Genomic DNA, 27,719 nt, shown 5'->3' with positions numbered 1-27,719 from the left:
GCAGTCAGGCATCTGGGCCTGGAGACAAATTTAAGCAACCGCCGCTTTGATACCTCAGGGTCACCCTCCTTCCTTCAGTGATGGAGGCTTCATCACTGGTCCAGCTACTCTGTCCATCAGCTGCCTCCCCAGGAGAACCCCTTCCAGGTAGCCCCCTCGGTCCTCAAGCCAACATGGTCAAGTCCTTGAAGTGGCTGAACCCACGAACCCAGTTTGGCCTTGAACAGACTCCTCCCTTTCAAAGCAATTAATAGTTTTTCTTTCTTAAAACAGCCCCAGAAGGCAACACATCTGTACTGCAGCCACAGACACAAGCCATTCTCATCACAGCGTAAGGTGCTTAGCTCCTGCTTGTATGTTATAACAGACTGAGAATTAAATTAATCTAAGCAATGTTATCTATAAAACAACCATTAATTTAGAGTATATATTTGTAAAAACTGTGAAACACCTAGAAATTTAAAAAGCAACAGCCACCAAAAACAAAACAAAACATTATGTAACAACTCTGCCTTCAAAGGAATGGAAAGAAATCAGCCTAAACCCCTGCAAATACTGACACAATGAAAATCTATAATCCATCACTGCCCAAGTATACTCTAGCTATGAACTCCCATAAAGGGATAGAGAAAAGAAAACTTTTCGTTGGGAATTCATCACTTGCCTCCATGTCTGTAAATGTTCCATGGACCCAAAAGACAGTCATTCGGATTCACTGTAAATCACATTATTTTTGTTAAGAATTCATTCTGGCCAAGAGCTGCGGACCCAGGAATGGATCTGGAGCTCCTAACTTGTGCAGCTCTCTACACAGCTTACGGCAGCCAGAGTGCAGCCAAGTGTTTCTGCAGGGCTCCTGGGTGGAGAGGGCACATTCGCAGGGCAGCTTCCACCTTTTCCAACAACTAACTCATTGCATCTTCTGTGTCTCTGTGAGAAGCTGGGTGAGTATTAACCATTTCACTAACACAAGCTGGGTGAGGCAAAGAAGAGAGATGCGATCAGTGAAGCCACGCTCAGTGGAGGAGCCCCACAGCTGAGACCGGGTGGTCTGCCTGTCACATGGGGTCCCTCTGTGACTAAACACGTAGTGTGTCTGCCTCCAGACTGAGGACAGCATCGTTTGCTCTGGGGCCAGCTGGGAATAGCCCAAGCATGGGTGGACCAATTCCAGCTGTCTGACAAAGCACAGCTGGGGGCCAGCTGGAGCTGTCTCCCCGCCAGCTCTGCTCCACAAGCCTCAGAGAAGTCCAGGGGACAGAATCCCCCATCTTTCAGCAGCGGACACTTGGACCCCCATGGCGGCTTTGTAAGCACTTCCAAGGAAGAAACCTCCCAGTACAGGTTCAGGAACCAAGTGGGATGGCAAGGTGGGATCTCTTGGAACCCACTGGAAAGGGACTCAAGCTTAACTCCCTGGCTCTAAGTCCATCCTTTCACACTCTGCTTCAAGACGCAGGGTTTGAGTTGCTGCAAACCACATTTCTATTTCCCTCCCAGTTAGGCTCCGCCTATCAGGAGACCAGAGGGAGCGTCAAGGCTGGAGGAGGAAGAAGAGACTTGCTCCAGATTTGGTTCCTGCTGGCTTCCTCTCCTCAGCAATACTCATTCACTTGGGCGGTGTCAACTCCTTCCAGAAAAATCTGAGTCCCTCTTGGGTTTCCCCAACACTCTTGGAACCAAGCTTGGGGCGTCCATGAGCCAAGAGGTGGGGGTGCCACCCCACAGGGCTGTCCTCCGAGCTCAGGACACCAGTGTCTGCTGAGAAGCATTTGTTAGCCCACCTCAGGAATCAGAGATCAGCCCACCTGCCCGTCACCAAGCGTCTAACTTAATATATTTGCTTCTTCCCTGGGTGCATGCCCCAGGCTGCTTCCTGCAGGTGCCTCTCCATCCACGCCCTCTGAACCCTCTTCTTGCCTTTTCAGTGGCCTGCTTAGGGATTCTTTCTATTAATAGAAAGAATCTCTGGTGTGGTTTCTGTCTGCTGCCTGGACCAGAACTGATTCATCCCCAGCTGGGTCCTAAGCATCTACACCAGGAACTGGAGCCTGGCATTCCCAGGCCCACTTAATTGCACTGCCAGAGGGAGCGTACCCGCCCACCCATGGCCCCCATCCCGTGGGGTTGATCTCAGCCAAACTCTGCACCAGCAGGGGCGAGTTCCAATGCAAGGGCCGCCACATAATGTGTGGCAAACGGCACTTAATTGCCATACAAGCTCGGGGGTCGGCTGCGGGGACTCTGGCTAGAGGCAAAACATTTCCGACGGCCGCCCGGCCGTGTAAGGGAGCGTCCTCATGGTGGGTGCCCGGGCAAAGATGATCTTGTTGTAGCTGGCGGTGGGACTTGCCCTGGAGTCCGAGTGCAGGTGGAGGGGCTCTGGGACCCCCGAGGGCCCCATGGCCGACATGGTGAGGGGGCCCCACACAGACAGCATGGTTTCGGACCTCAGGTCCTTGAAGGTGGTGGTGCCCGAGGACTTGGAGGACTTCCTCCTCTTCAGCTGGATGAGGCTGGCTGGCTTGCTCTGCTTGCCCACCCGCCGACTCTCCTCCACCGTTTGCAAGCACTCCAGCTCTCTGGCCTTGCTCTTCTCGATGAGTCTCTTCACCATTGGGGAGGTGTACGTGACATAGGCTGGCCACGAGTCGTGTTTCTCAAGCAGATTCACTGGGAGCCCGATGTTCTCAGTGAGTTCTACTGGCAAAGAGAAACACGGGCAATTTAGAGGCACTCGCGGCAGTGGTTCCATTCTTTAGGGGTCAGAGGAATCAGAGTTTGGATTTCTCCCCATCAGGCATGATAGCGCTTCCACCCCCTGTATTCAGTGGGAATAAAATGGTGGGCTTGAACTCAAGTCTAATGGGCTCACACATCCATAAACTTCTCACTCTAGCTGCTGGTCAGAAGTTTTGGGTGTCTGAGGTGGGGGGAACTTTACTGGAAAATCTGTAAAGTTGGGATACAGAATCACACTCCACGGAGTATATTAGTTAAGGAAAACAAGAGTGGGACCTTGGAGTCCAATAGGCTTGGTTTCAAATCTTTGCATACATCAAATTGTTTAACCTATAAACCTGCTGGTTTTCAGGTGTTTTTTTTTTTTTTTTACTGGTCATTTCACCAGTAAAAATGGTTACCATAAGGCTATAGGAAGGATGAAATAAAGTAATATAAGTCAAGGACTTGTAACAGTGTAGCTCAGGGTTGAAAGCATGGGCTTTGCACTTGGACTGCTGCTGCTACTGCTGCTAAGTCGCTTCAGTCATGTCCGACTCTGTGACCCCATAGAGGGCAGCCTACCAGGCTCCCCGGTCCCTGGGATTCTCCAGGCAAGAACACTGGAGTGGGTTGCCATTTCCTTCTCCAATGCAGGAAAGTGAAAAGTGAAAGTGAAGTCACTCAGTCGTGTCCGACTCTTATCGACCCCATGGGCTGCAGCCCACCAGGCTCCTCTGTCCATGGGATTTTCCAGGCAAGAGTACTGGAGTGGGGTGCCATTGCCTTCTCCGTGCACTTGGACTATCTGAGTTCAAATTCATTCTCCACCCTGTCTTCTTATCTGTGAATCTCGAGCAAGTCTCTGACCCTCCTTAACTTCATCGGCTTTGTGTGTAAAGCAGTGATTAGAAAAAGACCAACCCCAAAGAGCTTTCTTGTGGATTAAAGGAAGCAATATATGTAAAGATTTTATTTAGCACAGTACCTGGCATAGAGTAATCAGTGAACAGCAACTATGAACATCTTGGCTGAGTCTCACTGCCTTTTTCATTTAATCCTTGTTACACCTGATAATGGGTGTCATCTCCCTTTAAGAGAGGACAAGCCCACGGCTGTCCATCCTGCACAGCTAGCACATGGTGGGTTTGAACTCAAGTCTCACAGGCTCACACATACATAAGCTTTTCACTTTGGCTGCTGGCCAGAAGTGTTGGGTGTCTGGGTTGGGGTGAGCTTTACTGGAAAATCCACCCATTAGTTTGCCAAGCAGCCCATCCCTCTGTGAATACCAAGTCCTTCCAGGTCAGATCTTCTTTCTTTCCTTTGCAGCTTCACTTGGTCCAGAAGAAGGGCCTCCAAATTTCCCTCCCGCAGCTTCTCCTCCCCCGTTTCCTCAGGTGTTGCCTACTTGCCCTAATTTTATAGTCCTTTGGCCATTTTGATATGAATTGGAGAGGCAGGGGACTTAAAAGGTTCATCTTGCCATCTCCAGCCTGAATTCAGTGAAAAGCACTATAACTCAAAAGAAGAGGCAGATACTAAAGTGATTCTCAGGCTCCCTTGTGGGGAAACGAGAGCTCCTCGGAGACAGGGCCATGAGGAAGAGCATCGTGGAAGGTTCCAGGTCCCGACAAGGGTGTCACTGTGCCTGGGGGGAGACAGGATGCGTGACATCACCTCACTCTAGAAGAAGAGCATCCAAGCTTCCAGGCACAGACGTGACCACCCGTCCTTGCCTGCCCAAAGCAGACGCAAAACTCCAGGGTCCTGCGGGTTAGGGCAACCACTGTACAGGACAGAGATTAAACTACCCAGAGACCTGCCCCTTCTGTCTCTCCAAGCCACCAGATCCTCGCACCAGTGTGACAGAGCGGCCACCTCAGTGCCTCCCCTGCCCCCACCACCCCCTAACCTCGGCCAACCCCGCCCGCTGCAAAGACCTGAGCTTTACCTTCTTCCATCTTCATCTTTCTTGCATCGAGCCTCTCCATGTTTACCAAATTCTTCACAGCAAAGGCCTGGATACCTTAGGAGAAAAACATCTGTAAGCCTGGACTCCCAACAGAGAGTCCTGGAAGAAAGCAACGAGCAGCCTCCCTGGGAGCCTGAACTCAAGGGCCTCTGTCGTCTCAGAGACAAGGAGGAGCCTCCGGGAGCCGGAGAGAGGGGCTGAACCCAGGGCATGCTGGGAGGGCAGGCCAGCTCCAGGCCTCCACCTTCTGACTGCCGCCGGCTTTTGAGGACCCAGTGCGGGGCTGGCTTGGGGGCTGCATCAAGGCTGGACTAGGGAAAAAGTGAAGAAAGAAACGCTCCCACTTCAAAACCACGTCTTCTTCTCCACCAGAGCCCAAGTGAGCACATTACTGCCGTTGGGCGGAATACCTCTCCCCAGCAGCACCCTTGGCCTGCTATCAGGGGAAGGGGCAGCAGAGATGGGCAGCTGCCTGGAGTCAACCTCAGGCCCGCAGGCAGAGGCTGCAATAAGGCTGCCTTCCTGCCCAACATGACCATGTACATGTGGGAATCCGATGGTAACTGTAGTCTACGAACTCTTGAGCCTGAGGGTCCATCCGCCTGGAGGGTTGTTAAAACATCCCTGGGCCCAGGTCCAGAGCCACAACTCAAATCTTCAGCAAGGAAGATTGGTGAGATTTTATTATTAACCACTTAGCGACCTTTTCCAGAGAAGGCAATGGCACCCCACTCCAGTACTCCTGCCTGGAAAATCCCATGGACAGAGGAGCCTGGAAGGCTGCAGTCCATGGGGTCACTAAGAGTCAGACACAACTGAGTGACTTTACTTTCACTTTTCACTTTCATGCGTTGGAGAAGGAAATGGCAACCCACTCCAGTGTTCTTGCCTGGAAAATCCCAGGGACGGGGGAGCCTGGTAGGCTGCCGTCTATGGGGTCGCACAGAGCCAGACACTACTGAAGTGACTTAGCAGCAGCAGCAGCAGTGACCTTTTCAGCTCCTTTCTACTTCCAAGCCCCAGAAATGCACATCGGAGAATGGATGACTTTATAGATTCATTCCTTGAGCATTGGGAGGGCCCAGGGAGCATGCCCACTGCCTCCTGTCAACACCCAGGGACTAAGAATTTGAGTGGCTCTGAACAAGCTTGAGGGTAAGTCTGGAGCTGTGTCCAGGAGACCCTGCTTTGAGAACCATGGGTCCAGGGCAGTGCCACTCCATGGGAACCCTGGGGGGTGGGGCTGGGAAAACACAGCAGCAGGGTCCCGCACCAGGGATGCAGGGTCCGCCGCCTGCTCTGGGGGCCTGAGAATGTGCATGTCTAAGTCATGCCCATTGGAGAAGGAAATGGCAACCCACTCCAGTATTCTTGCCTGGAGAATCCCAGGGATGGGGGAGCCTGGTGGGCTGCCATCTCTGGGGTCACACAGAGTCGGACACGACTGAAGCAACTTAGCAGCAGCAGCAGCAACAAGTCATGCCCAGGTGCCGCTGCCAGTGTGAGGACCTACTCTTAGTGGCCCTGTTAGAGGCTGAATGATGATTCTAAAATCTTTCTTTCAGCTGCAACATACACGAGGCTTGGCTTGTGCAGGTAGGAAACGCCCCTCAGGTGAGCAATTCCAAGACTGTCTGCCCCTTTTCCCTCCCCATTGAGGAGCCACTGGGGAAGGCAGGGAAGGGAGCTCTCGACAGGGCCACCATCAATCCTACTGTAGTTATAAAGTAAATCATTTCCAAGGTCAGAGCTTTATTATAACATGCCTCACAGCCAAATAAATAAATAAATAAAACAGAAGCAATATTGCAGCAAATTCAATAAAGACTTTTTAAAAATTCCACATCAAAATAAAAATCTTTAAAAAATAATTTTTTTTTTAAATGAAGGGCTGTAGAGCATTCCCACCACCACCTGCTAATACTGGAATCAGGAAGATTAAAGAACCAGTGTCTCAAAGTGGGGGCTAAGGATGGTGCTTTCATGCAGAACTGGTTCACACTCTGTCCATGGCCACCAGCCGCATTCTTATCTCAGGAAACCATCCTGCAAAAGGATTTTGTGGGTTCCAGGCAAGACTGATGAATCAGTGGGTACAAATCCACCCCGAACACTCAGATTGTTTGCCCCACAGACACTGTGAAAATAGTGCTGTATGCACACCCCTGATGGGCAGGACAGTGTCTTAATCCAGTGTTTCCCAAGCTGTGCCCCACAGAATGCAGAAGAAACAGTGAAAAAAGTGAAAGTGTTAGTCACTCAGTCATGTCCGACTCTTTGCGACCCCAAGGACTGTAGCCTGCCAGGCTCCTGTGTCCATGGGATTTCCCAGGCAAGAACAGGGTTTCTCCAGGCAAGAATACTGGAGTGGTTGCCATGCCCTCCTCCAGGGGATCTTCCTGACCCAGGGATCGAACCCACATCTCTATGTCTCCTGCATTGGCAGGTGGGTTCTTTACCACTAGCACCACCTGGGAAAGGCCAAGCCAAATGGAGGGCTCAGTGCTCCCTGGAAAGTAGACCCGCTTCCTTCCTTCTGCCTGGCCTGCCCCCTTCTCTGCTTCAGACTGCAGGCATCTTGTCTTGCTTGCATCTCATCTCCCTCTTCTCCCTGAGCCATCCGAGGAGTTTGTCTGACCTCCCTCGGTCCCCCACCCCCAACGGATGGAGAACCATATTTTCTCCAGCAGGAAGCTGGTGCAGAGTTTCTTTCCACCTCTGCACTTACCCTTCTCAACCTCCGGTCTCCTCCCTGGCCTGCCCGTTTCCTTGTCTGCCTTCTGGTTACTCTGCATTTATTTTGGGCTGAAGAGGAAGCTTCCACTTAGGGCAGAAGTGTCCTGGGAGTCTTATCTCTAAGACCTGAACCAGCCTGGTGCTGCGTGGTGTTCCCATGCTGACCTTCATCCTGAGCGGACCCTCGTCTTATAGGCTGAGAACACTCTCTGACACCCCGCACTTCAGACCTAGGGAAGCACTGGGCCCCCCGACAGACTTACCATGAGCCCACCGCCCACTTACCAAGACTCCCTCCACCTCTTCACGCTGCCCCATCCCCCCACCCAACACTATGGAGCTGACAGGCTCCAGAGGGCACCCAGGAGATCCTGATATGATACTGGGAAGCCCTGAGAATTCCAGAGCTAAGACAGAGGGGACAGAGGTGGGGAGGGGCAAACTGGCCTCCGCTCCCCACTCCCTATGAGACAACTTGCTGGCCACCTTCTCAACCTCAAACACACGCCTACTCCAAGAGAGGAGAAACAAGCCCATCACTGAGCTCTGCTAAAAAGCCTACTTGTACACGATGGGCAGCTATGGTAGCTGTCAGCTGGTCCTGATCGAGATCACACCTCTTTCCAGGGCAGGGGATGAGGGGGGTGGGCACCACCCTGGGGTGGGAGGCAGGAGTCTCATCGAAGTGCCCATCTTCTGACACAGGCCTGGCATCACTGACTCATCACAGTGGCAGGAGGGAGAAGGGGGGCACGCTGCTTCTTGAAGACGCTTCTGCACATCCATGTTCTCTAGTGATTACACGTGGACTTTGAGGGACACCAGAAGTGGAAGCAGAGTTGAAGTGCCCACTGCCACACGTATCAGTTCATGCACAGGTGCAGGTGTTCACCAAATCCATACTGAGCCCCAAACACAGCACTTCTAAGAGGTGTGGGTCCCACCCTCCCCGAGAACTCACAGTGGATTCTCCATGTTCATCTCTTGCTTTCGGGGGGTGGGGGGGAAGGGGTCTACCCTTCACAGCGCCAAGGGTCCACAAAGCACGTTTGTCTCCCATGCCCATAACACATCAAACACAACCGGCCCATGTCATCCGAGTCATCAAAAATAAAAGAAGAGAAGTTCCTACAGAGACCAGAAGCAGGCCCCTCAGCCACTCTGCAGGTGGGGGGGTCCACTGTCACCACGCACCAGGCCTGGAGCTTCGGTTCAAGGAGCACACGGCCCATTGAGGAGCCAGACCACAAGCTTCCCAACTCAACCCAGGTCAGGATGGGAAAGCATGAAACAGGTTCAAGAAGAGAAGATGGTTGTGCTGAGTCCTGATGGACTGGCGGGGGAGGGGCAGTGAGTCCTGAGGAGTTCAAGTCCCGAGTGAAGTGCGTCTCTACTCGGGCCCACCTTCCTCTCTGGGTGCAGCTCACACAGGCTGCAGGGTTTCTGCCTATGAACCATGATGCTGAATTGGCAGAATAAACACTTGACAGATGCGCTGCAGGAAGCAGAACTGAGCCTTGGGTAAAACTACGAATCTAAATTTCATATTTATCTGAGGACTGTTCCATGATAAATAGCAAAATTCCCAATTTAAATGTAATATGAAGACTCATTCAGCAAACAGCACCCGTGGCCATACTGTCTAGAGATCAAGGTTCAAATTTTTAAATAAAATTTCCAAAATGAGCCAAACAGGCACAATCAGAGGAACACTGTTCAACCTTTTCCTTCCGTGGATGTTTTCAGTAGCCGGGTACACAGACAGGCAAGACGGCTAGGAAAGATGAAAAGACAGGCAGCAGGAACCAGCCCTGCCTTCATACTCAGGAAATCAGACATGAAAGGCGTGAAGCAGTTGTGCCCAGGGACCTTCTCTCTGCCTGACAGCTGGCTCAGGAGTAAAGGGACCATGAAAACATGTGGCTTCACATAGTGTAATCAATCAGAGAGAGGAAGCTCTGCTCCACTGGAACAATGGGAGGACAGACTGGCATCTCCAGGGTGGCTGCAATCAGTGGGCCCCACCACCCGATTCTACAGTGCTCAAAGCACCAGGAACCCAGGGTTTGCTTTAAAGATGGTGACTTGCTAACAGCTAACATTGATTACCCTTCAAGTCAGGGACCAGGAGACCAGAAAGAAGTCAAATTTCATTTCATCCTTAATGAACACTGTGAATTTTCAACCTGGCATATATTACTTACATTTAAAATATCTTTAAGAAAAAAATAATAAATAACAAGCAAATCCTAGAAATAATGCTTTCTTTTTCAAAAGTTAATATTTTAGATAATAATGATGAGCAAAATTTTATGTATCCTTATACAATATTAATTTGATTTTTTTGCCTATTTACCTGTATATTATTCTTAATTGGAAGATTTTTATAAGGCCATGTTTTACCTGATTTTTTTTAACTTCACTTTAATCATATTAAAAGGATAAAATATGAGGAGGCTTCCCTCATAGCTCAGTTGGTAAAGAATCTGCCTGCAATGCAGGAGGCCCTGGTTCGATTCCTGGGTTGGGAAGATCTCCTGGAGAAGGAAACGGCAACCCACTCCAGTACTCTTGTCTGGAAAATCCCATGGATGGAGGAGCTGGTAGACTACAGTCCATGGGGTCACGAGGAGCAGGACACAACTGAGCAACTTCACTTAATCATATTAAAATCCCTATCTTGTTTTGTTTTTTTTTTTTTTTTAAAGAAAAATGGTGATTGCATTTGAGACTCTGCCTGGAAGCAAAGAGCTAATGTGGCCATCTTCTTCAGAGGTCAGTTATCCCAACATACACATAACCTATGGGCTTCCCTGGTTGCACAGTGGTAAAGAATCTGCCTGCCAATGCAGGAGAGAGGGGTTCGATCCCTGGGTCAGGAAGATCCCTTGGAGAAGGAACTGGAAGCCCACCCCAGTATTCTTGCCTGGGAAATTCCATGGACAGAGGAGCCTGATGAGTTACAGTCCCTAGGGTCTCAAAGAGTCATATACGACTGAACAACTCAGCATATACATATACATACACATATACATGCATGTGTGCCAGATCGCTTCAGTCATGTTCGACTTTTTGCAACCCCATAGACCGTAGTCCACCAGGCTCCCTGTCCACGGGATTCTCCAGGCAAGAATACTGGAGTGGGTTGCCATGCCCTTCTCCAGGGGATCTTCCTGACCCAGGAATCGAACTTGCATCTCTTGCATCTCCTGCAAAGCAGCAGAGTGAGGGGAGGAGGATACACTACCAGTGGCACCTGGGCAGCCCTGCCCAGAAATGAGCCCAAGACACTGGCTTGAAGCCAGCAAGTCCAGGATTCAGGCTTCACTGAAACCCTGTCTCACACAGAAAACCACAGGGCCCAAACAGACTGAATTCCAACCCCGCTTTTCCTCGGAAGCCGCGTTTCCTTTCGTCTGGTCCAGCACGCACTCCGTCCCCTGCACGCCCACCATACACAGGGATGCCACTGCTACTAGATGCGGCCCCGGGCGGCCTCCCATCTGCTCTTAGAGGATGGAGTGGCCTTTTCTTCCCTCCGAACGATGATAAATTCAGACACCCCTTCATCTCTCCTTCCAGGACTGTTTTGACTCTTCTTTTGGGAGGCCGATCAGCACCCCCAGCGGCCTTATACCTGCTCTAACCTCTTCTCTCAAGTGTCTTATCTGTGCCTGGTCTACCAGGGCCCTTTGTCCCATTGTGCATGACTTGGTATTGGGGTCTCTCTCCCCAGGTTTGCTCACCTCGCTCTGACCGTCTCTGGTTTCTGTTTCTCCAGCGTGCGAGCTTCTGAAAGTCTCTGGTGTGGCTCATTTCAAGAGGTTTCTGAAAAATACAGAATGAGGAAGGTAAACTGGTAAAATACACTATCATGTAACTACCATGGATGCTCTAGGGGAAACGGACAGCTGAATATGCAGGAAAACTGTTGCCTGCAGTTAAAAGAGAAAATAGCAAAGATTGAGTACCCAAAGATCAAGAAAGGGGTCTTTGCAATTGGAGAGAAAAACTGAGTTACTCATTTTAAATGAATTTTTCTAGGCACCGATATACAAACAGTCCACAGCGACACATTAGCATATAGGAAATATGTGCGGTCATGTGCCAGGAAGTTCTGAGGCTCTGACAAAAGGAGTTTTTGTTGAGTCAGAAATCCAATTCAACAAGGGTTTTAATGTGTCTCTCCTTAGCACAGTAGAGGGGTGCACAGAGCAGTTTTACTCTCCGGGAACGGGCCCTCCACGATATGTGCTGGGGGGACATCCTCTCCTGACAGAGGCCCAACCTTCGAGACCCAGCCTCGTGCAGCCCTGCATGAGAGCCAGCTCTCTCCTCAGTGCTCCCACAGTGTTTCTGTGACCTAACTGTGTTTGTATTTCAACAACTCCAAGAGGCAACATACGAGAATGTACCTAACGGGACAAAGATACATATGAAGCAGTTGTATGGAGTAAAGTATACAATCAAGGGGCTTCCCTGGTACCTCAGTTGGTAAAGAATCTGCCTGCAATGCAGGAGACTCTGGTTCGACCCCTGGGTCGGGAAGATTCCCTGAAGAAGGGATAGGCTACCCACTCCAGTATTCGTGGGCTTCCCTGGTGGTTCAGACGGTAAAGAATCTGCCCACAATGTGGGAGACCTGGGTTTGATCCCTGGGTTGGCAAGATCCCCTGGAGGAGGGCATGGCAACACACTCTAGTACTCTTTCCTGGAGAATCCCCATGGACAGGAGTCTGTCAGACTACAGTTCATGGGGTCACAAAGAGTCAGACCTGACTGAGTGACTAAGCACAACACAGCATGTACAATTAAGAGCATGAGGGCAGGACAGGCCAGCTGCTGCCCAGCTGTGTGACCTGCAGTGGGATCCTTAAACTTCCTGAGGCTCAATGACCTCGTCTGTAAACTAGGGGCAGTAACAGGATTTCTCTGGCCTTGACGGCTCTGTCGTGAGGTACATTATGTGAAGCAGGTGGGAGCCCAGGTTGGACCACCCTCACCCTCCTTGGGTGACTGTCATGCAGGACTGTGACATCCAGGAAGAGGCTGGAGCAGGGGGAGATGAAATGATGGGCTACAGGAGTGGGGGCACACTTCTGTCCCCAAGTCCCACCCATCCCGCACATCAATGCCACTCTCAGTTCCCAGAAGCCCTGCTTATATCACCTGCTTGTAGAAACGACACCCTCTGGAGGTGACCTGAGCCCAGCAGGTCTGAGGCATCTCAGTCAATCTGTAGCCACTGGAGTCCAAATGTACAGATATGCGCATGGCCCTGATCCCCAAGGTGAAGGGGGGTTCTATTATCTACACACACACATGTGCACATGCACACGTGCACACACAAGCCCCATGCAACTCCCTGATGTCCCCAGGCATGCCTCTGGGAAACCCTCAGCTTCAACACCCCTGGTCCCAGCTGACCCCGTTTCTCCTCTCCTCAGGCCACTGCAGCTCCAGCCTGCGATGACTTCATGAGCAAACCGGGCCAAAAAGTCTCGCCAGATTCCTGCTGGAAACAATCTGGAGACTTGGGTATGTGAGCAGCTTAAAGGGAACGTGGGCTGGAGGAGAGTTCTGAGACCCAGCTCTGCATCTTTAGTCCAGTCTTGAGTAGGTTACTCGGTCCTTCCAAATTTCAGTTTCTCCATGAGACACACCCTGTCCCATGGATGTTACTCCAATCCAGTTGATTCAGGGAGAAGGATGTCATGATCAGTAAGTTCTAAACTGTCTGCTTTTGTAGAGAAGATCAGGAAGCCTGAACTAATGGCATGAACATACCTCTCTGATGTGTGACTGGGGCGCGTGTGGGTAGCAAGATGATGACGTAACATGGGCACCCAAGACAAGAACTAGATGAATTCCAGAGAGAGCAGAGGGTGGAGGTGGGACGAGAGGAGAGAGTGGAGGGCAAGTGTAACCAGTTCAGGAGCTCAGAATCACCAGCCCCAGGTGGTCTTCAGAACACTGTGTCTTACTCTCTGGTGACCGCAGAACTCGTTTATCTCTCCCCTCACAGCCACGGGCTTATCAGAACCACCAGGGTTCCAGGGCCCACAGACTGAACAGACTGAACAGAACTGGGCCCAGAAGCCTTGGCAGAAGGCCCCCAAAGATCCTCTGCCCACCAGAACTCACATCCTCTGAAACCCACCCCCCCACCAGTATCTAATGTCTCCTTTCTAACAGATAGAATGTGATCAAAGTGATGGGACATTACATGGCGATTAGGTTACACAGAAACCTTGGCTTCCTTCTTGAACTCACTCTCTGTCTCTGTCTGTCTCTCTTTGTCTCTGTACATCAGAGGGAAACCCTATTATAAGCCACCCTAGGGGGAAGCTAATGGCCAGGGATATTTCTAGCCAGCAAGGAACGGAGGCCCTTAGTTTCACAACCTGTGAGGAACTTGATCTTGCCAGTAACCATGCGAGTGAGCTCTGGCAGGGACCCTCCCCAGTTAGCCTCTTGGGTAGGACCACAGCCCCAGCCAAAACCACAACTGTCCCCCACAGAGAGGCCTGGAGACAGAGGCACAGTTAAGTCCCACTCAGATTCTCAACCCACGGAGACTGGGAGGTACATGTGTGTTTTAAGAAACTAAATTTGGGGGTACTTGTTACACAGCAAGAGGTAACTGATACAAGGCCCATCCCATATCAGACTTCCCAAGGAAGGATCCTACTCCTGATACTGAACAGAGACGTGGACTCCGCCAGCCGTGGGGGTAATTCCCCTACATGGTTCCTCCTTCCACTCTGCTCCCATCTCTGGGGAACAATGCAACTCCTGCTACAAGGGAGCATGTGTATGTAAAGAATTCATGGCTATCAAACACCACAGAAATGAGGCCATCATCTAACAAAGCCAGTTGGACAACGCCATCTTGATGCTGTGGACACACTGCTGTGGCTGGAGGGGTCAAGGCAGAAAGGGGACAGGGAGGGGTGGAAAGGGGTGGAGGTGGGGCTCAGAGATGATGCCAGGGTGCTTTCTTCACATGTTCCTTGAGAGGTTCAGAAAGCTGAAGCTTTAGTGGTTTAAGACCAAGTAAAAATGACTTTGGCATCAAAATGGCTTTGTGAAAGCGGCCAGATTATAAAGTCAAGTTCTATCACGCAATTATTTTACGCATACACCCCCTCTACAACATAAGGGCTGTGTGGGCTCTGGATCTGGGTGGCCGGCCAGCCACCTTTCTCTCCTGCTGTGTATACATGAGTGCATGTGTGCACTCGCACACACACACACATACACAAACCATGAAAGGGATTCAAAAGTAGGTTTTCAGGGTCTGAGAGCACAGGATAAGAAAACTGGGGGTTTCAAGGCCCCCATCTGCCCCCTGCCTGAAGTGGATCTAGGCTGTTCCTATCCAAAAGGCTGAAGGGCACCTGCCCCCAGGGCTGAGGCTTCACCCAGGACCCCACAGAGAGCAAATCATCACTGAGAAAAATCCAGGAACCAGGTTATTGTGTTCAAGGGAAGGGTGCCTTTATCTTTGAATTGATCCCACTGGTTTCCGAAAGGTCTCTATATCGTTAATAAAGAGAAGAGGGTCTCCGTGGCCCCGTTGTGTGATCATCCTGCTAAAGGACATCCTATTAAAGGACAGCAACAATCACAGATCATCACAGGTACCGACCAGCATGGTTCTGAGACCCAACCAGCTATGTTGGGGTTTTTCTGGCCCAACAGTCTAGCCCTCCTGTCACTAGATTTCTCTGTGAAAATAGGGTTGTTGTTTTTTTTCCTCTCTCTCTCTCCAGCTCTGACCTCCTCCCCACACAGCAGCCCAGGACCCAGGATGCACGCCAGCTTCCCAGCACCCCACCAAATGAGTTCCATGTGAGCCCAACTTCTGAGTTTATCGCAACCAAGAAAGCACAGCAAGCCCTGACCTTCAGCACTCGGCCCCCTTTCTGCCGTGTTCCAGAAGAGAAAGCTCACTTTGCCCTCTAGGGTGGGAAATGTGAAAGGCAGGGTGCAGAGCTGGGGTGAGCCCCACCACCACCGCCACCAAACAGCCAGCAGTCTTTCCATCCACCCATGGAAATTCTAGACGCACGAGGTACAGGAACCGACCCTGCGTTCCCACCCTTGCCAACTGCCGTAAACCTGTTTCTCTCCCGTTGGAGTTACGACGTGGAGCCAGAAATCTGGAAGAATTTACCGCCCAGTCAGTACAGACAGAGGAAAACATTGTTCGGAATAAACACTGGGATCCCTCCCTCAGCATCCAGGAATGTGGAGCCAGCGGGGTGGAGATCAGCAGCTTCTCAGCACGGCCCTCCTGGGCCACGGCGGGAGGGCCGGCTGAGGCTGCGGTCCAGCCCAGAGCCCAGGCCTGGGGCTTCCCCCTTCCCTCCCTCGATCCTGGCCTTGGCTCCAGAAACCCTGATTCTGGGCAGGACCCTGCCCACCTGCAGAGGCCACGCCTCCCTGTCCTTGGGAGGGGCCAGAAGAGGCAAAGGGACCCAGAGGGGCTCATAGGCTCTGTCTGGGACTTTCCACTTCCTTCGACTGCACCGCCTATGAAATAGTGGCTTCTCCTGGAGGAAGAAAGGAGGCTCTGTATATGCAGCGGGGACGCAGCGCCTGCAACCAGGAGCCGCGAGGGCCGGGCTCGCTGTGACCGCCAGCATCTACCTGGCTTTGAAGGAGCCATGGGCCCGGCCCCACCCCATGTTCTCCAGCCCTGGGGTGGGGAGACGAGGGGCTGGCTTTTCCTGGGGCTATGTGGGGGTCCCAGGAAGGTGTCTTTGGGTCACGGCGTCCCTCTGCCTGAAGTGCCCCTGCCAACAGGTAGGCCTGACCGGAACTGTTGACAGTTTCTGACAGTCACAGTTCAGGAGGAACTCTGCAAGTCAAGAAGGCTTCAAGGAGACGGTGCAGACAGAGCCCGAGGATGGCTGCTTTGCCCCAGGACCTCCAGCAGGGCTGCCAAGCAGTTTAGGGGCAGCAACAGAGGTGCACGGCCACCCTGTGGGCCCTGACCCTCACCATGGCTCTCACCCTGTCCTCAGCCCCAAAGGATGCACAGAGGGCGTATTTAAGTGGACTTATTGATGCCTTCCACTGGGCTTCCCATGTGGCACTAGTGGTAAAGAAACTGCCTGCCAATTCAGGAGACGTAAGAGACTCAGGTTCGATCCCTGGGTCAGGAAGATCCCTTGGAGGAGGGCATGGCAACCAGTATTCTTTCCTGGGAAATCCCACGGACAGAGGAGCATGGCATACAGTCCACAGGGTCTCCAAGGGCTGGACATGACTGAGCACGCACACATTGATGACTCCCACTGGGACTTCCCTGCTCAGTGAGCATATGACCCGGACCAGAGGTCACCAAGGTGGTCCGGGGACCAGCCTCAGCATCACCTGGCTGCTTGTTGGCAATGCTTTTCCTCTGGTCCACCCAGGCCTGCTGCATTGGAAACTCTGGCATGGGGCTGGAACCTGAGTTCAACAAGCCTGCCAGGCGATGCTGGTTCACAGGAGAGCTGTCCTCTGCCATCTCCCCACCGGATAGCAGAGAAAGCCTGAGAGGTTCATGTTGGCTTCCAAGAAGTCACAGAAATGGTGTGTGAATGTCGCCTGGACTAAGAACTGCTGTGCCAAAGTCTGGTGTCAGTGGAAATTTTTGACTCCAGCTTCAGAAACACTTTTTCCACCTCAGTGTGGTCACCCTTGACGGGTGGTTTCTAAAACTTTACTTTGAAGCCAAGGGGCGGGCAAGAAAACGGCGAGATTTCTTGGCTCTTGCAGCAGCTGCCAGCCCTGGGCGCATCACAGCTCTGCTTGGAGGCCCTGCTATTGCCAGGGCTCCCTCCTCACCTAGTGCTTCAAGGGGCGATGAGGAGAGGATACAGCCAGACTCTCGGACTGAGCTGATTTGTAAAGAAAAGTACTGGCCGAGGAAGTAAAATCTCATTTGTCCCTTTGGCAAATGATGCTGAATATTCATTGCAAGGACTGATGCTGAAGCTGAAGCTCTAATACTTTGACCACCTGATGCAAAGAGCACACTCGTTGGAAAAGACCCTGATGCTGGGAAAGATTGAAGGCAGGATGAGGAAAGGTATGACAGAGAATGAGATGATTGGATGGCATCACCAACTCAATGGACATGAGTTTGAGCAAACTGTGGGAGATGGTAAAGGACAGGGAAGCCTGGCGTGCTGCAGTCCATGGGGTCACAAAGAGTCAGACACAACTGAGCAACTGACCAACTGCACGTCACCAAACTCCATCTGTTCCATTTGGCTGTCCTGAACTGTATCCTCTACAATAACCTGGTGAACATTTCCTGTAAAGTAACAGTAAAGCATTTCCTGAGTTCTGTGAGTTATTCTAGCAAATGAGCAAATCTGAGGAAGGGGTGATGGGATCCCCCAAATTTATAGCCAGTGAGAAGTAGAGGAGGCCCTTGGGACTTGAATTGAAATGGGGGCAGTCTCGTGAGACTGAGCCCTCTATCTGACGCTCTCCAGGGAGACAGAAGCTGAATTGAATTCACGTGTAAGCACCCAGCTGGTGGTGGAGGAGGGGAGAATCAGCTGGTGTCAGAAGCTATACATTTGGTGTCAGAAAAAAGATGTCATGGACATGGACATGTGAAGGCCACAGAGGCGTCAAGAAACTCAAGGACCAAATGAATCCGTTGACATTGACACTAGGAGCGTGTATGAGGCTGATTCCATAAAATGATGGGGTGAAAGCCAGAACTGGGAGAGCTACAGAGTTCATGGGGGAGGCGGCTGTGGGGACAGGGATGGGAATAATGTAAATGGAGACCCGGGAGGGCCAGCAGTGCCACCAGAGGGACCCACTTCATGCCATTCATTCCTTACCACTGTCCACCTATGACATGGTGTCCCCATTCTGTAAAGGGAGTAATGAGCCTCAGAAACACCAAGCAACTGTCTCAAAGCCCTGCAGTTGGCAAATACTGAGGTTAGAATTCAAAAGCAAGTCAATTTGATTCTAAAACCTGCTTGTAACTAGCGGACAGTTGCCCCTCGGAGCTATAGGTGCTGAACCCGCATATATGGGACCAACTGTAAGGGATTTGAGCATCCGTGGACTTTGATACCCTCAAAGGGTCCTGGAACAATCCCCCAAGGACACAGAGGGAAGACTCTGACTATATCTATAGATACCCAAGTGAATCTACAAATAAACTATTAGAATTACCGAGTTTAGCAAACTTGTTGGAGGCAAAGACAACATACTACTAAATACCAGCCAGAAACAAACGTCTGAAAAAGTTACTGTTTACAATTACTTCAAAAATGCCAAAGTCAGTAAATAAATCCAACAAAATATGTGCAAGTCCTCTCTGCAGAAAATTATACATTATTAAAAAATCATGTTTCAGTTCAGTTCAATCGCATCTGACTCTTTGCGACCCCATGGACCACAGCACGCCAGGCCTCCCCGTCCATCACCAGCTCCCAAAGTTTACCCAAACTCATGTCCACCGAGTCAGTGATGTCATCCAACAATCTCATCTTCTGTGGTCCCCTTCTCCTCCTGACTTCAATCTTTCCCACCATCAGGGTCTTTTCAAATGAAGTCAGTTCTTCACATCAGGTGGCCAAAGTACTGGAGTTTCAGCATTAGCATCGGTCCTTCCAATGAACACCCAGGACTGATCTCCTTTAGAATGGACTGGTTGGATCTCCTTGCAGTCCAAGGGGCTCTCAAGAGTCTTCTCCAACACCGCAGTTCAAAAGCATCAATTCTTCAGCGCTCAGCTTTCTTCATAGTCCAACTCTCACATCCATACATGACCAATGGAAAAACCATAGCCTTGACTAGATGGACCTTTGTTGGCAAAGTAATGTCTCTGCTTTTCAATATGCTATCTAGGCTGGTTATAACTTTCCTTCCAAGGAGTAAGCGTCTGTTAATTTCATGGCTGCAATCACCATCTGCAGTGATTTTGGAGCCCCAAAACATAAAGTTAGCCACTGTTTCCACTGTTTCCCCATCTATTTGCCAGAAGTGATGGGACAAGATGCCATGATCTTAGTTTTCTGAATGTTGAGCTTTAAGCCAACTTTTTCATTCTCCTTTTCACTTTTATCAAGAGGCTCTTTAGTTCTTCTTTACTTTCTGCCATAAGGGTGGTGTCATCTGCATATATGAGGTTATTGATATTTCTCCTGGCAATTTTGATTCTAGCTTTTGCTTCATCCAGCCCAGCATTTCGCATGATGTACTCTGCATATAAGTTAAATAACCAGGGTGACAATATACAGCCTTGATGTTCTCCTTTTCCTATTTGGAACCAGTCTGTTGTTCCATGTCCAATTCTAACTGTTGCTTCCTGACCTGCAAACAGATTTCTGAAGAGCCAGGTCAGGTGGTCTGGTATTCCTATCTCTTTCAGAATTTTCCACGGTTTATTGTGATCCACACAGTCAAAGGCTTTGGCATAGTCAATACAGCAGAAATAGATGTTTTTCTGGAATTCTCTTGCTTTTTCAATGATCCAGCAGATGTTGGCAATTTGAAGTCTGGTTCCTCTGCCTTTTTTAAAACCAGCTTGAATATCTGGAAGTTCACGGTTCAAGTACTATTAAAGCCTGGCTTGGAGAATTTTGAGCATTACTTTGCTAGCATGTGAGATGAGTGCAACTGTGAAGTAGTTTGAGCATTCTTTGGCATTGCCTTTCTTTGGGATAGGAATGAAAACTGACCTATTCCAGTCCTATAGCCACTGCTGAGTTTTCCAAATTTGCTGACATATTTAGTACAGCACTTTCACAGCATCATCTTTTAGGATTTGAAATAGCTCAACTGGAATTCCATCACTTCCACTAGCTTTGTTTGTAGCGATGCTTCCTAAGGCCCACTTGACTTCAGATTCCAGGATGTCTGGCTCTAGGTGGGTGATCACACCATCGTGATTATGTGGGTCATGAAGATCTTTTTTGTATAGTTCTTCTGTGTATTCTTGCCACCTCTTCTTAATATCTCCTGCTTCCATGAGCTCCATACCATTTCTGTCCTTTATTGAGCCCATCTTTGCATGAAATGTTCCCTTGGTATCTCTAATTTTCCTGAAGAGATCTCTAGTCTTTCCCATTCTATTGTTTTTCTCTATTTCTTTGCACTGATCATTGAAGAAGGCTTTCTTATCTCTCCTTCCTATTCTTTGGAACTCTGCTTCAAATGGGTGTATCTTTCCTTTTCTCTTTTGCTTTTCGCTTCTCTTCTTTTCACAGCTACTTGTAAGGCCTCCTCAGAGAGGCATTTTGCTTTTTTGCGTTTCTTTTTCTTGGGGATGGTCTTGATTCCTGTCTCCTGTACAATGTCACAAACCTCTGTCCATAGTTCTTCGAGCACTCTATCAGATCTAATCCCTTAAATCTATTTCTCACTTCACTGTGTAATCATAAGGGATTTGATTTAGGTTATACCTGAATGGTCTAGTGGTTTTCCATACTTTCTTAAATTTAAGTCTGAATTTGGCAATAAGGAGTTCATGATCTGAGCCATAGACAGCTTCGGTTTTATTTTTGCTGACTGTATAGAGCTTCTCCATTTTTGGCTGCAAAGAATATAATCAATCTGATTTCTGTATTGACCATCTGGTGATGTCCATGTGTAGAGTCTTCTCTTGTGTTGTTGGAAGAGGGTGTTTGCTATAACCAGTGCGTTCTCTTGGCAAAACTCTATTAGCCTTTGCCCTGCTTCATTCTGCACTCCAAGGCCAAATTTGCCTGTTACTCCAGGTGTTTCTTAACTTCCTACTTTTGCTTTCCAGGCCCCTATAATGAAAAGGACATCTTTTTGGGGTGTTAGTTTAGAAGTCTGAATAAATGGAAAGAAATGCCATGTTCACTGTAAAAATATCAGTTCTCCTACTTTGGGCTATAGATTCAACGTCACCTCAACCAAGTTGAAAGTGTCTATAGAAACTCACAAGCTGATTGTAAAGTGTATTAATGTAAAGGGGCTTCCCAGGTGGCACTAGCGGTAAAGAATCCACCTGTAAATGCAGGAGCCTCAAGAGATGTAGGTTCAATCTCTCGGCTGGGAAGATCCCGTGGAGAAAGGCATGGCAACCCACTCCAGTATTTTTGTCTGGAGAATCCCATGGACAGAGGAGCCTGGCAGGTTACAGTCTATGGGGTCACAAAGGGTCCATGACTGAAGCAACTCAGCAGACCACATACTAATGTAAAATGTTTTAAGGATGTAAGGATGGCAGGGGCCAGAAAAGGGAGGCAAGAGTGTGGGAAGTGAAAAGAGAGATGAGAGACTGTGGAGCCGAGTCAGGGGGACCCTTACATCCCCCACTGTCAGCACCACTGTAGGGCCACCAGCTGGGGGTGCATCTAGATATGGAGAGGGGATTCTCTTTAGCGTCAGAGAGGAGACTTGGTTTGAAGAAGTTGGGAAGAAGAAAAAAAGGATCAGATGTGGTGGAAAAACCAGTGGGCTACAGAGTCAGGGAGGGTCAGGGTCTCGATGAGCAAGAGTGAAATGATGGTTCCAGGGTGGCTGGAGAACAATACAGGCTGGAGACATCCTGCAGGTGGCCCCTCCAAGAAGCCCTGGCTGACAGCCCATGACTGTGATTAGCTAATTGGCTTCTGTCTCTCTGCGACCAAAAGTCAAGAGTCTAAAAACCAGAACAAAGTCATTCTCTGGCATGTTCCTAAAAACTTGAAGAATTACAACGGTGAAATAAACATTTGTTAGAAATAAACAATGAAAAATGAAAACCAAAACGGGCCAAGTATTTCCCAGGCTGCTGGCCTGACCTGCTGCACATTCCTGATGCCTAACCTAGACCAGACACTCGCTTGTTGTTGTTCAGTCGCTCAGTCAAGTCTGACTGTGACCCTGTGGACTGCAGTGCATCAGGCCTCCCTGTCCTTCAGAACCTCCCAGAGCTTGCTCAAATTCATCATTGAGTCAGTGATGCCATCCAACCATCTCATCCTCTATTGCCCCCTTCTCCTCTTGCCCTCAGTCTTTCCCAGCATCAGGGTCTTTTCCAATGAGTTGGATTTTCACATCAGGTGGCCAAAATATTGGAGCTTCAGCTTCAGCATCAGTCCTTCCAAAGACTATTCAGAGTTGATTTCCTTTAGGATGAACTTGTTTGATCTCCTTGCAGTCCCAGGGACTCTCAAGAGTCTTCTCGTGAGCATTCCTCACAGCAACTTGGCAAACTTTTCCTTCCTTTCTGTTGATTTCTGGGCATTTTCCCTGCAGCACCAGCCTCCATGAGCTGAGGAAGCAACTTCCCATCTTCTCTCTGCAGCAGACTGCCCACCACGCAGTTTACCAGGTGCCATCAGACCTGACACTGACCCATCCGGCTGGAAATGCCCTGTTATCAGCCCCCTCCTCAGAGCCTGACTTCCCGCACACCTGTCTGTCCCATCACCAGAGACCTGGTGGCCTGAGGAAAACGGGAACTGGGAGAAGAAGGTCCTGAGGTCCTGGAGAAAAAACAGGGGCCAGTAGTTGGTGGGAAAGTCAGAACTGGCACATGGACTGGCTGAGGTCTGGACAGTGAAGGGCCACGCCAGGAGTGGGCAAAATGACAGGAGGTCAAGCAAGCAACAGAGTCAGGGTTGCCAGAGGGGCTGGGAACCCAGTGCTCTACACTCGCCCAGAGTGCGAACACGGGTCAGAGGGCACTGGGTTCCTGTCCTAGTTCTGTTTTTTGCCAGCTGTGTGACTTTGGGCAAATTACCAACCTCACTTGGCCTCATTTTTCTCTAGTGAAGAGAGGGTGGGGTGGGGGTGGGGCAGGGGTGAGGGTAAGGGTGGCAGAGAAGTGAAGACCCATGGGCCAGGCAAGCCCTCAGGCGCGGGAGACTGATACGTCTTTGTCCCAGGAGATGCTGAGCCTGTTAAAGGCAGAGACCAGCTCCCGGCCTGGGCATGGTGTTTGGCATCCTCTCTCTGCGCCCTTTGCTGGTCAGCGCCCACTGGGGACATCGACAGCATGGATGCTGGGGGTGTGAGCAATCTGGGCGCATGGCAACTGGCCCGAGACAGACCGCAGCAGTGCTGACGTCCACTGTCCACGCTCGGCCCCTTCCGCCCACCCCGCCCATTGGCCTCACTCCTCGCCCCCATCACCAGCATTTTCCAAATGTCCCTCCCTCTCTGCTTCAAACGTTCCCAAGTCTCCCCTCCTCTAGAAAATTCTTCCCTTGACCCCAAGCTTCTCTGACTTCTATTTTCCTCCTTCTTCTGCCAAAACTCCCCAGGGAGTGGCCTGTACCAGCTGCTATTCCTTCCTCACTCCCCCAGGCCCAGCTGCCTGGCGCCCATCCACCAAGCCCCACGGCCCCACTGACAGGCTGACGGGGAAGGACAGGGGGCACGGCCATGGAGGGGCTCGAAAGTGCAGGGGTTGGGCCCATGTGTGCACACACACACATATACACCGATGCACACAGAAACACATATGCACATAGGAACACAGATATACACAAATGCACACGAACATGTACACACAGGCACACACACAGAAATACAGACATGCACACCCAGACATACACCGACACACACAAATACGTAGAGGCAACAGATGCACACACAGACACGAATACATACACCCATGCACGTGTGCATGCTCAACCGTGTCCATGGGCGACTGGAGTCCACCAGACACACACAAGTACATAGAGACAACAGAAATGCACACACAGACATAAATACATGTGCACGCTCAGTCATGTCTGATTCTTGTGACCCCATGGACTATAGTCCACCAGGCTCCTCTGTCCATGGAATTCTCCAGGCAAGAATACTGGAGCGGGTTGCCATTTCCTCTTCCAGGGAATTTCCCCAACCCAGAGATCAAACTCACATCTCCTGAGTCTCCTGTATTGGCAGGTGGATTTTTTACCACTGAGCCACCTGGGAAGCCCCCAACACACACAGAAGCACATATACACACATGCCCACACAGACACAAAGACACACACACACTAACCCATTCCAATACAACAACCAAGGGCCCCCTGCTCTGACTAGGGGAGGAGGAGGGATCCCAGGGCTCCAGACCCCTCATGGCAGCACCAGGAGGGCAAAGAGAAGACACCGGAATGGCTGTCCTGCATTCCAACCCAGGCCATGTGGGCCTGACCATTCATTACTAGGGAGGAAGCGTCCCTGTACCCTGCACAGGTCCCAGCTGGGAGCACTCAGAAAACACCCCGAACTAACTCAGCTGAAAAGGAAGGAGGGAAGTGCTGGTTGGAGGCCTGAAGGAAGACTGTGACCTTGGAACGCAGCAGGTGAAGTGGACAGGACCAGCTCCCTGACCCTAGGCTGGCCAGTGACACCTAGGCTCTCCCGGACACGGGGCAGTCTGAACTGAACCTGGGACTCTGGCCCCCTCATCCTTGCCCCTCCCTTCCTGCTTCTCCCACAGCAGCTCCTCACACCTCGAGCACACGCAAAACCGAAGCTGCTGGCACAGACGGTAGCCTCTGGGGGCCTGGGTTTGAGCCCAGCCCCACCTCCCTCTTCCCCTCCCCCATCCACACTGTGTCCACGCTGATCAGAAAGCTTATGGACTGCTGTGTTTACGTACTCACCCTTTTTCCTCCTGTTCTTTATTATTCTTCAATAAGCAACTGGAATATTCATCATCACTTTTTCTAAAACCTGCTGTCTGTGTGGCTGTCACGACCTTCTCCCCTCCGGGTTCCTATAGGTCCTTAACTGTCAAGGCCTCCCCCAATCCCGGTGTAGCATGTCCTGGGTGCTGAGCTCCTGGTGGGTGGGGAGGGAACGTGATAGGAGCCCCGTCCCCCACCCCTAGGGAGGAAACGGGTGTATTTCGTGTGTTTGTTTTGGTTTCTTAGACTTGTTGCCCTGGCTGCCTTGTGGAGTCACCTGACCATTTTAAAAGACAGGCCTAAGTTCCTGCAAAGTTAATCCAGACCTCAGTAGAGTTAGAGTCCAGGGGTGGACGGCATGGAAGGAGGAAGACCGAGGCTCCGACGTCCAGCAAAAGGGCTCCTGCTACTGTGACAGGCTGGCCTTTCTCCACATTCATCCCTGACTGTTCTCTCTGGAACACCTGGTGCTCCAAGGCAAGACAGGACCTACCCCCAAGTTACCTGAGAGGTTTCTGTGCTTCTCCATGCTACCTTCAGGAGCCTGGTGACTCTCCCTCCCGGGGCTTATTTTCGCCCCCAAATGTCCCCGTGTCCTTGACTCTACTTCCCCGTTGGTCCTCTACTCATGGCCGCCAGCCATCCTCTCTCCACTGCCCCAGGTGGTCCAGGAGCCTGCGGCCAGAGTAAATGGGCATTGTGATGTCAGCAGGTGTTATGGTCACCACCCTGAACAGAAGAGGAGCAGAAGAGGCTCCTGCCCTCTTCTCTTCATCTCCCTGGAGCTCAGCCTGCTGCAGGGTGCTGTCCTCAAACCCTGGTATGGGATCCCCCGACCCCTGGCCCGGTCATAAACACCCACTGGGTCCTGGGCCTTAGCCCAGGTAGCAGGGGGGTTCTCTGCCCCAGAGAGGCAAATAAACCCCTATTCAGTGGTCACCTGGAAGGTCTATTGAGACCCAGATTGCCAGACCCCACCCCAGAGTTTCTGATTCAGTAGATCTGGAACTCACCTGTCCGTATTTCTGGACATTTGAGGGCTCTGAGAATCTGCCCTCTCTCCTGGCGGGTGTAGAAAGACAAGACTGTGGACACTTGTGTGATATTTGGGGGCTCTGAGAACATTCCATCTTCTCCTTGGGAGTCTAGGGAGACTGTGGACACTTGTGTGCAAAGGCCTGGGGTGGCGGCTGGTTTGCAGCATGGAGGGTGGGCAGGTGAGCACAGATTCACAAGAACCTCCAAAGAATCAGCCCGTAAAGCCTTCTGCAGCTTAAGGTGGCTCTTGGAGCCCCTCACAGGCCTAGCGCTGCGGGTAACAGGGACCAGGCCCTTGGACCAAGCAGCTAAGGAGCCTTCTGGGAGTGACCTCAGCCCCACCGCCTGCCAGCACACAGGGGGCCATGATGCTAGTCACGCTGTGTCTGTGTTGTTTGTGGCGAGGCTGCAAGCCCCACAGAGAAAACCTACAGCCTGAGTTCTCTTCCTCCCACTGGGCCTGCCTGGCCTCTGATTGTCCCCTCTTAGAGAGGTGCATTTTTCCCTCCTCTGTGGGCAGAAAATTCCCCGAGAGTCAGCATGCTGTGCCTCTGCAGTCACCCACCCACTGCCATCACCTCAAGAGGGACCCCTAAAGGAACGTGCAGGGCGAGCCATGGGCCTCCCAGTGCCCCAAGGCTTCCAGCGTCCCCCCATGGGGGAGGGCCAGCCTCATCCCGGGCTCCCCCGTGATTGCCCTGCAGCACGTGCTCAGCCCCACCCTCCCTCCACCAGGAGCACAATGAGTTAGGACACCCAGGGGTCAAGCGCCGGCTCCGGGTACATGCCCCCCGTGCCAGGGACTGTCCTCAACTCACCAGGCCCTCCCCGATCCACCGTTCAAAATCTTCTCCACGTGCTAACAGGCAGGTTTCACTACTTCAATCCCCATTTTACAAGTGAACACAATGAGGCACAGAGATGGTAAGTGAGTTGTCCATTGACACACAGTCTATAAGAATCAACTCCAGAACATACATGGATAAAGGCTATGTGATGGTCCTAAAAGACAGTATATGCTGATTCCATTTATCTGAAACATCCAGAATAGACAAATCCATAAAGACAGAAAGTGCTGTGTACAGTGCTCCAGACCAGGCAAGCCTGCAGGAATTTCTTTTCTCTTTGAAACACTACATAATTTATTTCACAAGAGATCCACATACCTAATTCCACCTCTTACTGTATGTAGTCACTCAGTCGTATCCGACTCTTTGCGACCCCATGGACTGTAGCTTCTGTTCATGAAATTCTCCAGGCAAGAATATTGGAGTGGGTGGCCATTCCCTTCACCAGGAGATCTTCCCAACCCAGGGATCAAACCCAGGTGTCCCACTTTGTGGGCAGTCTTTGGGTGTCTATTAATAGGAGCTCCCGCTGCTCCCAGGTGAAACTCTGGAGCTACAGCGGGTGCAGGTGGAGGGGACAGAGGAGAGATGGGGAGGGAGCCGAGTCCACAGCGGGAGTCCTGCAGCCCTGACAGCAAGGGACTCTGGCCAACCTGACGTCAGCTGTGGACCCTGAGTGACCCATCAACTACAGACACCCACCATCCAACAGCCCCCCACAGTCGAGCAGGAGAGACTCAAAAACCTCATGATGGGTTGGGGGCATGAAAGCAAAATCTTACCCTGGAA

General features: G+C 51.0%; 1 protein-coding gene across 2 annotated transcripts; it reads right to left on the bottom strand.

The window, feature by feature from the left end:
• Positions 1–711: 711 nt before the first annotated feature.
• CDRT4 (CMT1A duplicated region transcript 4) lies at positions 712–25,699 on the bottom strand. 2 transcript variants are annotated; one of them, XM_086358747.1, is made up of 4 exons: positions 25,021–25,699; positions 11,179–11,260; positions 4,676–4,750; positions 712–2,703 (listed from the first exon to the last, which is right to left on the bottom strand). In XM_086358747.1, the coding sequence occupies exons 2-4, from the start codon at positions 11,246–11,248 to the stop codon at positions 2,249–2,251; spliced, it is 600 nt and encodes a 199-aa protein (XP_086214873.1). In that variant the 5' UTR covers positions 11,249–11,260; positions 25,021–25,699; the 3' UTR covers positions 712–2,248. The 2 variants fall into 2 exon arrangements, with proteins under 2 accessions (XP_086214873.1, XP_086214874.1); XM_086358748.1 differs by having other exon boundaries at positions 712–2,700.
• Positions 25,700–27,719: the final 2,020 nt, after the last annotated feature.

Source organism: Bos grunniens, chromosome 19 (assembly GCF_055505025.1).
Source record: "Bos grunniens cultivar Pamir isolate PY7600 chromosome 19, Bosgru_T2T1.0, whole genome shotgun sequence".
NCBI classification, from domain to species: Eukaryota; Metazoa; Chordata; class Mammalia; order Artiodactyla; family Bovidae; genus Bos; species Bos grunniens.
This window is presented reverse-complemented; position numbering and strand designations above follow the sequence as displayed.

Excerpts from the sequence above, each read along its gene's own strand:
- CDRT4 (XM_086358747.1), bottom strand. The coding sequence starts at position 11,248 with ATGAGCCACACCAGAGACTTTCAGAAGCTCGCACGCTGGAGAAACAGA. Across the intron at positions 4,751-11,178 it reads CCAGAGACGGTCAGAGCGAG|GTATCCAGGCCTTTGCTGTG; the intron begins GTGAGCAAACCT and ends TTTTCTCCTAAG. Across the intron at positions 2,704-4,675 it reads AAAGATGAAGATGGAAGAAG|TAGAACTCACTGAGAACATC; the intron begins GTAAAGCTCAGG and ends TCTCTTTGCCAG.